Source organism: Hippocampus bargibanti, linkage group LG15 (genome assembly GCF_051943395.1).
Source record: "Hippocampus bargibanti isolate YZ-2025 linkage group LG15, ASM5194339v1, whole genome shotgun sequence".
NCBI classification, from domain to species: Eukaryota; Metazoa; Chordata; class Actinopteri; order Syngnathiformes; family Syngnathidae; genus Hippocampus; species Hippocampus bargibanti.
Genome location: NC_142748.1, coordinates 1,880,001 through 1,890,088, shown reverse-complemented (window position 1 = coordinate 1,890,088; position 10,088 = coordinate 1,880,001). Strand labels below are relative to the sequence as shown.

At 39.8% G+C, this 10,088-nt stretch overlaps 1 protein-coding gene across 1 annotated transcript in view; it reads left to right on the top strand.

Annotated features, from left to right (window-relative positions):
• The first annotated feature begins 527 nt into the window (after positions 1-527).
• The window catches only part of abcc3 (ATP-binding cassette, sub-family C (CFTR/MRP), member 3), an 86,312-nt gene continuing 76,751 nt past the window's right edge, over positions 528-10,088 (top strand). The window contains exon 1 of the mRNA XM_089015844.1: positions 528-818. Coding sequence (XP_088871970.1) covers positions 783-818 — 36 coding nt within the window. The 5' untranslated portion in view covers positions 528-782. The remainder of the gene's footprint in view (positions 819-10,088) is intronic.

The following is a 10,088-nucleotide window of genomic DNA, read 5'->3' as shown; positions in this document are numbered from 1 at the left end:
GCATATTTTCTTCTATCGCACGGGTGGTTGTGGTCCCCATTCACCGCGAAAAACGAGGGATCACTGTGTGGGATTTTGAAACTAATGAACACACACTGTCCATTTAAGCTTTAAGTCTTTCACAATTGGTTTAATATTTTCAGAGGTTGAAGTCTACATTGGTGAACATGTCTGACTGAATTTTGGCGGTCAGTGGCAGCAGTTCAGGCAGGTTAAGCTTGTTTTTGTTTTGTTTTACACGCACATTAAACGTTTTAGACTGTCCCTGGTCCCTGCCCGTTGTTATGGGTCTGGCTATTGTTTAGAAAAAAAACAAGTCTATGTGAAATAATATTGGTGGACTTTTCTATTTGCCTCTTGTAGTGTGAGAAAACAGTTGAATACCACCAAGCGTGAATTTGTGTGACGTTTCTGTTTGAAGAAAAAAAAACAGAGAGAGTGGGGGAGTAACCAAGGCATGACTAAAAAAAAGTTCACGCCCTTTTTTGACATCTGAAATGAGACTTCACATTTCGGTGGCGACGCTCTATTTGTGTTCTTCGCCGTCGGCAGAGCGGAAGGGGCGCCGTGTTTCCTGGCGCTCTTCGGTCGATAAAGTCCAGGCCCCTCCGTATTTACCTGTCTACCTCTTCGTCGGCCGTGAGACTGTTAAACAAGTGCTGATTTCAAGCGGCAAAATAAGAAAAACTGCTTGTGAAAAGCAGCTGCCTACCCAAGAAGAGTGTTGAAAAGAGTTCTCCGGTGGTTCCTTGCCGGTCGGTGTCTTCCCGAAACGGACGGAGATGGAGCGGCTGTGCGGACCCGAGCTTCCCTTCTGGGTAAGTTTTCGACATTATTGCTCGATTGTCCACCTACGGTAATTACTAGTATGGGTTCAACTTATTGTGCGTTTCACCGTTGGCTAATCCACATTCGGGCCGAATGATTTGCGAGTGTTCTTTTCTTAGCTGGCAGCCATTCAGATCAGGAACGACCAGCGCCAACTTTACTATTCCATTTCGATAAGATCCATGCTGTCAGAACGAATTGCGTGTTGTGGTTTTGCTTTCCAAATGCAGCTCACTATGCTTTGCTTCTCTTAACCCATCGGATCCGATACACAATTAACCTGAATTGCTACAAAATCTCATCTTGGATATAACATGAAGCAATTCTGCATTTGTGTTCCGCATTATTGAAAATTGTAGATTTCAATCGCGATGCTGATCCACTAAATGTGGTAGAACATGCGAAGAAATACACAAATCTCGTTAAGTACATATTTCCATATTTCTCAGCCTTAACTGAGCCAAACTATGGATTTTGTATTAAAAAAAGCTCGAGGCATGCCACCTAACAAAACCTGCACAGAAAAACAGCCATATATATATACAGTAAACTCTCGTTATATCGATATTCAAGGGAGTCCGAAAAAATATCGATATAACCGGGACTATCGATATATCCGACCCTGTTTGCATGTAATTTTGTCAGTGCGTGCATAGAAATAGTATTGATATAACCGGGACTATCGATATATCCGATATCGATATAACGAGACTTTACTGTATATATATATATATATATATATATATGTATATGTATATGTATGTGTATGTATGTATATTATATATCGATATCGATATAACGAGACTTTACTGTAGTTGTTTGCTTCTGTGTGCCCTGAGATAGACTAGCAACCAGTTCAGGGTGTCCCCCGCCTTGTGCCCGAAGACAACTGGGATAGGCTCCACCACATCCTGCGACCCTCGTGAAAATTGAGCTGTTTGGATAATTGATTGATATTCATCAAAATGCCATAATTGAAGAAAAACAACAATTATGCAGTACCTTTCATACATCGTGAAAGCAGTCTCATGGCAAAAGTTGCTTGTGTATTGTATTGCTGGGTTGGGGCAGTGGGGGTCAAACTCATTTTTGTCACATCGTATTTATGGTTTCCTTCAGAAGGCCATTCTGACTGGAAAACCAAAACTAAATATGAAACATTTACACAACAAAAGTAGTCAATAACTCGTTTTAAATTCATGTTTTAGTAAAAAAAAAAAATCTAATATTACATTTACAGTCAAACCTCAGTTTTTACGCCTGGATTTACTTACTACCCCTACCACTCCCACTCCCACTACTACTCATTATCATTATCATTGTCATTATTATGGCCCGGTAGTCGAGTGGAGTTTGCATGTTCTCCCCGGACCCGCGTGGGTTTTCTCCAGGTCCTCCGGTTTCCTCCCACACTCCAAAAACATGCATGTCAGTCAGATTGACCACTCCAAATTGTCTGCGATTGGCTGGCAACCAATTCAGGGTGTTCCTCGCATAGTGCCCCAAGACAGCTGAGATTGATCATCAGGATCATTTTGATGCTGCTTCAGAGCTGATCATTTGAATCAGGTGTGTTGCTCCTGGGAGAGCTAGAAAATAGGCAGGACAGCGGCCCTCGAGGACCGACTTTGGACACCCCTGTACTAAAGCATTAAATGTAATGTGTGCAAACCTCATGCACAGTAAGCCCACTATAACCCAATTTATTAACTATCTACTAACTAACTATTAATTATCTATCAAATGTGAAAAATCGCCCTGATCAGTTAATAAATTTGTCTCAAGGAATATGCAAGATATGGCATTTACATACTATTTCACAGATACTGGCAGGAGGAAATGGAAATAGATTAAAATAACATACCCACTGTGATTGATCAAGATTGCGTCTGTTTTTAATAAATTTCAATCAAAGGTGCAAAGTTAAAGAAATCAACATTTATTAAAAAATTGAATCACTTTCAACATTCAAAACATATGATTACACAACAAATTACTCAAGCTCAATAATATCTACTTGTGTTAAACTCCGAAAAATCATGGCTGGATTGTCCTGACCGCACACTCTACAAACTCGCCACGGACGCCCTCGCCTTCACGCGTAAACAGTACAAGTGTATCGTTGCCAAACACACAGACACATAGGCTGTATTAAAGGACAACCGACGTCACTTTTTTGTTTCTTAACTGACATCAGAAAAATGTTTTATAGCATCTAAAATACTCAAAACACGCAATATGATATTTTTATTCAAATGCAAAACACCAATAAAAATGACTTAGTGTCCAAAATCTGCAAAAAATTGAGCTGCGAATTGGGCATTTTCAGAAAGTCCCACCCCCAGTTCGTGACGTCACGCCAAGACGTCTTGCATTGCTGGAGAATAAGAATAAATACAATGGCTTCAGATTCAGATAATATGCTTTCTTGTTACACATCCAGTTATGAATATGATTCAAATAGTTCTGAAGAGTACACATGTTTGAAATCGATTGAATAATTTATTTGTGCCATTTTGAGACAACATTGGGGGGAAATCTCTCACCCAAAAAAAGACGCACAAAATGCCGACCTCCTGTGGCCACCTCCGTTTCCACAGGCTGATAAATTCCTAATATGGAGCTTGGACACCCTCTTCTGGTGGCTTTTGGGTGAAACACAAGGTTTTCAGACCAAACAATACAGCAAAATACATTGACGTGATGGAAGGACAGCTACAATGTGTTTTTTTTCGGTCAGGGGGCGTTCCTTTAGTGACGTCACGTACGGACTCGTCACCAACTCAAAAACAAGACTTCCTGAATATTCAGAATATTTTAAAACATCAAATATAGCTATATGCGGTGGAATATTTTTAAAATACGCTCAGTAGAAGTCATTTGAAGCCATTTTACAAATTATGGACACAACTTGTCCGGAGACGTCGGTTGCCCTTTAAATATCCTACCTGCAGCTGAAATTTGCATACTCGGCACGACAGCCAATCAGAAGCCTGCTTTTTTTCTTCCGGACTTTCCCGAGGGATATAAGGTCGTGCATTTGCATATCATTTTCCAAAGTAAGATGCACAGTACCTCAGCCCCAGAAGAAAAAATTCAAAAGAAGCTGACAAAATTTATAACGCTACAAAATGACATGTGTGCCATACTATTGTCATGATCTGGTTGGCGACCAACGGGGGGCGCTGTCGGCCCCGCCTGCACCTGCACAGGTGCTGGTCGTCCCGATCAGATTGGCGACCAGCGGGTAGCGACGTCAGCCCTGCCGGCAGCCTCGCAGGTGCTGGTCGTTATAATCAATGACACTTAAAAGGACACCTGGCACGATCATCTGGTGCCTATTCATTGTTTGTTTGCTGCTTCTTTGCAGCATGCATCGTGTACGTGTTTGTTTAACCTTGGCGGGCTTTTACTTTTGGTCTTCTTTTGCTACTTTGTATTTTTTCCATTCAGGTCATTTTGATGTTTTAAATTTTGTTCCTGCTGACTTTATTTTAATACAATTTGTCAAACAACCTCCTGCTCCCTCCTGCCTGCTTTTTGGGATCCGAACCCGCCATCACCACCTCACAAACCGTGACAACTATGTGCCGTTGCGTCACTTCCGTCATAATTTAATAAGCTTAATGCATGACTCTGTTACATATGTGTTTATTTTAGAAGCCATCACACATTAACAAATAAACTGAAACAAGGTTATCGGCAGGTGCCAATGTGTGCACATCAGGTTTCGATAGAACTCTGGATTTGTTTGTGAAATGCGTTGGAGCTGCCTGATCTAAACATAGTTGGATATGCTGGAAGGTTTTTTTTTTCTCTTACACTGTCATGTTTGAAGCAGAATTGAAACTGAAAGGGATGAAGCTAAATGAAGAACTGAATAGTCAGGATCGGTTGTTTGGTGGGAAACTTTTCATCTTGTGCATTTTTTTTTTATCTCAGCAAAATATGTTTTTTTACAGTATATAACACATTTCACAAGGTAACTGAGTCTGCTTCATATATTTACAAATACAACATAAATCATAATAATAGTAATACAGTGAGACCTCAACTTACGAACTTATTTAGTTCCCAGACAGAGTGTGTAAGGTGAAAAGTGTGTATCTCAAAAAAAAATGTTCTCATAGGAAACCATTAAAATGGGAATAATCCGTTCCCGGGTTTCCATAAAATATACTTTTCAACTAAATAAGCCTTAAAACTACATACAACATACCTTATTCTATGTATAATAAATGTGCTATTGTATTGTAATGAAAGAAATACACTGCATTGTATCATAAAGTCACTTTATTTACATTTGTGATGGTCATTTATGGCTTGATGGAATGGCGTTGGAGGTCGAAGGTCAAAGGGAATTGCATGAGGACTGTAATTAAAGAAATAAACTGTGCTGTAAAATAAAGTTTTATTTCCCTTTTTGATGGTCGTTGATGGCTTATGGAAGGAGAGTCACCTTCCACAAGGACTGTTGGTGCTGTTCGGTCGTGTGCTTCCGCCGAAGATCACTCCGCCAGCAATGGTGGATGTGTATTATGAAAATAGTGCTTATTATAAGGTTTAATTTTCATAAATTTGACGTTTGTAAGATGAAAAGTTTGTAAGTTAAGGTGTTTGTAAGTTGAGGTGTCACTGTACATTTCATTTCCAAGCACCTTTTAGAACATGTCATGGAAGAATACAATGTTGCTTCCAAAAACTACTAAAGAAACATTTTTTAGAATTTAATGACAAAGTATTAGCATAGAAACCTAAAAATGTATTATATCACAATAAAGGGTTTCTCTGATGTTTCACTCCCAAGTCTAGTTTGTAAAAGATGTAGAGGAAAAGTTTACTTCTATAATGGATCGGACCATGAGACATTTGTTTCAAATTATCAAGCAGCACAATTTGCACGCAGTCAACATATAATAATAATAATAATACATTTCATTTTTAAGCGCTTTTCAAAACTCTCAAGGTCACTTTACAGTCACAGGATAAGTTTTTCTGTGGATGAGCAGCGGCAGCCAGACGCGCCAGCGTTCCCTCAACTCGGAAGTAACTCGGCTAAAAAGCTAGCTAGCTAATAGATAGCTAGCTAGGCCTTCACTCAACCCGGAAGTAACTCAGATAATAAGCCAGCTAGCTAGCTAATAGACAGCTAATAGATAGCTAAGTAACTCGGATAGGAAGCTAGCTAGCTAATAGATAGCTAACAGATAGCTAGCGAGGCCTTCACTCAACCTGGAAATATCTAAGCTAGCTAGCTAATAGACAGCTAATAGATAGCTAAGTAACTCGGATAGAAAGCTAGCTAGCTAATAGATAGCTAACAGATAGCTAGCTAGGCCTTCACTCAAACTTTTGTAATGTAATGTAGGGAAAGATGCACGTCTGCTACAAGCTAAATGTTGAAAACACGAAGCTGGAGCATCCATTGACGTAAAGATATTGTCTCACATCTCCTGTCCCATGTAAATCCGCTTCAATTCCAAACTGCAACAATTGGCCTTAAGTTTTTGAAACATTCAGAATAACGTGTTTGCATGCATGAGCAGAAAGTTACTTTTGTATATGTGGCCTAATATACATAGTAATTTACTAAACACATATTTTCCCCCTTTTTATCTTCTAGTTGTATTCACCACGCCTTTCAACACACTAATGAAGTAGTCGTAAAAATGCAAAAAAAAAGCATCGATTTGAATTTTCTCGGATCAGACTCAGATGTCTTTCAAATGTGTTTTTAATACTCTATTTTCCACACAATTAGGTGCACCGAAAGGCATTCCATTTTCTCAAAAGCCATCAGTGCTTCTGTTTCTCTAATCCCTCCTCCTTCTCACTGTGTCTGTAATTCTCCCTCCCTCATCTACCACGGATCTTGACCAATCACATGCGGCTTTAACCGAAGACCGGGGGTGGGGAAGAGAGGACAAAAAAAGTCGGCTGCCATTTCCAGCTCCATGTTCGTTCACTTCAGAGATCCAGCTCCAAGAACCGGCTCGTTCGCGAACGACACATCCCTCATTGCGGTGCTCCATGTGTTTCCCGAAAAATAGTTTGTATGCTAAGCTTATATTCTCGCGAATTTAATGTTCATAAGACGAAAACTTTGTTAGCTAAAGCGTTCATAAGCCGAGGTATCACTGTATTTTATTTTCTTGGAAGGCTGAAATGGAATCACCTTGACATAATAGAACTTTTGTTATGTTTTCTAGCTACAAGAGTGGCTATGGCTGCATGACACTAAAGGGAATACAATACACAATAAGCTTCACTTAAATAGAGCCTTCAGCACCGAAATAAAGTTTGAAATACATTGATACCTTGGCTTACGATTTTAATTGGTTCCCAGACAGTCTGTAAGGTGAAAAGTGTGTATCCCCAAAAATAATTTCCCATAGGAAACCTTTAAAATGAAAATAATCTGTCCCAGGTCCCCATAAAACATAATTTTCTACCTTCTAATTTTCTAAGCCTAAAAAATACACAAAATATACCTTATTTTATGTATAATAAATGTGCTATGGTATTATCTCTACTGTATAATAAAGCCATTTTATTTACCTTTGTGATAATAATAATAATACTAATACATTTCATTTATAAGCACCTTTCAAAACTCTCAAAGTCACTTTACAGTCGCAGGATTTTTTTTTTCAGTGGGTGAGCAGCGGCAGCCACACACGCCAGCGTTCACTCAACACGGAAGTAACTCAAATAGATAGAAAGCTAGCAAACCAGCTAATAGCCATTGAGCTAGATAGCGAGCCAGCGAGCTAGATAGCTATAGTGCTAGCCAGATAGCAAATAGATAGCTAGCCAGCTAGACAATATAGCTAGTTACAGATCTTTTTAGCTAGCTTTTGTATCACTAGCTAGATAGATATCTGTAGCTATGTATTTATTCAACTACAGTAAAGTCTCGTTATATCAATATCGGATATATCGATAGTCCCGGTTATATCGATACTATTTCTATGCACGCACGGAGAAAATTACATGCAAACAGGGTCAGATATATCGATAGTCCCGGTTATATCGATATTTTTTCAGACTCCCTTGAATATCGATATAACGAGACTTTACTGTATTTATTTAAAGGACAACCGACACCTTTTTTTTTGTTTCCTAATTGACATCAGAAAAACATTTTATAGTATCTAAAATACCCTGATATTTTTAGTCAAATGCAAAACACCAATAAAAATGACTTAGTGTCCCAAAACTGCCACAAAATGAGCTCAGAAATGACAAAATTAAGAAAGTCCCGCCCCCTTGTTTGTGACGTCACGCCAGGATACACCGTCACAAACTGACCTGCTCGAGAATCAAAACAATGGCTTCAGAGAGTTCAGATTTGCAGAAGATGCTTTCTTGTTACTCATCCAGTTATGAATATGATTGAAATAGTTCTGAAGAGGAAAGCATGAATGTTTGCAATCGATTAAAGAAGTCCTTCCGTCTCATTTTGAGGCATATGGACTCCAATGTAGCTCCCAGAAAATGCACAAGATGGCGCACAAGCTCCGTTGAAAATGGGCTGATTTGTCTGCTGGGAATTTGTGTCAACTACTATCAAATATTAGTCTTGGTGCAGCACAAACTGGGTTGCACATCTGGGTTGCACATCTTGGAAGTTGTGAGATTGCAACAGCAACATATGCAAGCAGACACACTAAAACATCATTAATAGCTGGTTCCCTTGCATGTCTTTTCATTTCAAATTGAACTGATGCCTAGTGCGGGTTATTTGTGCAGCCTGATTGATGGGAATTTTAACCTTGCAGAAGTGTCTGAAACTCCCGGGCAGACAACTCTGAAAGGCTGCCTGCCCGGCCATAAACTTGCCTGCCCCATTTTTCACAAATTGAAACACAATAAGATGACTAATCGCAAACATTGTTGCGAAGTATAAAGGATTTTTTTTAATTAAGGAAGAACCTACCACAAATGCTCCCTTGCTTAATTTATGATAAATATCCCTTGGTGAAGCTTTTGCTCCAGTTGTCGTTTGTCATCATGATGCACAATGCAATGTTTGCGTTGCATTGTCTGCTTAAAACCACGTGGACTCCTCTATCTAAGCGGCTTTCAAAACTCTCAAGTACACTTTTCAGTCACGGTGTAGTCTGAAGCACGATACATTTGCATACTCGGCACCGGCAGCCAATCAGAATCCAGTTTGACAATTTGCATACTGGGCACCGGCAGCCAATAAGAAGCCAGTTTCGTGCTTCGGACTAGACTTTGACTGAAAAGTGTACTTGAGAGTTTTGAAAGCCGCTAAGAAAGAGGAGTCCATGTGCCTTGTAGCGGTTTGCTTGATTGAATGAAACAAATGTTTCAGTTAGTTCGCTGAAGAAGCGAAATGGCCGACACCTTCAAAGAAGTACAGATGACGGCTAAAGAAACCTTTTCATCGATGGACCACTCCTGTATGACTGAGAGCTTACACAGATGTTTGATTTGGAAAAAAAAAGACGTTTTTTTTCTTTAAGAAGTTGTCGGCCATCCGGACCAAGACATTTTGAAAGTTGTACGCCCGACGTAAAAAGTACCCCCTGGTGGGAACGAGTCCAAATTTCACTGTTTTCTATCCATTTTGTCTGTCGTCTGTTTGTCTGTCGTCTGCCTGTCTCTCTAATGTTTAAACCACCTCTAATGTTTAAACCACCCCCCCTCACTGCTGCGTTCTTGACCAATCACGTGACTTTAACCGAAGACTTGGGGCGCGGAATAGAAGACAAAAAAAATGTCGGAAGCCATTTTCTTTTTTGGAGAATGGCTTCACTTTCTCTCTGTCTGTAACCCCTCCCTCACTGCTGCGTTCTTGACCAATCACGTGGCTTTAACTCACGACTGGGGGTGGGGAATAGAGGACCAAAACAAGCTGGGTGCCATTTTCTTTTAGGAGAACGGGCTCGTTCGCGAACGACACATCACTCATGGTGGTGCCAGCTCTGTGTGTATCCTGAAAATAGTTTGTATGCCAAGGTAAAATTTTCATAAATGTAACGTAAGCCAAGGGGTTCGTAAACCGAGGTATCACTGTACTAGATCCAGGAAATCAGAAAATTGATCCATGTAGAAGGCGCATCTGACGACAAGGCACACTATTGGCTATCGATAAAAAAAAAAATATTCCCTTTAGATGCGGCCTTATAGTGCGGAAAATATGGTGAAGTGATTTGTAGCTATTGCATTCGGCAGACTTTCACTCGGCAGACTTTCAACCATAGAACTGTAAGATGAAAACTGCAGAAGAT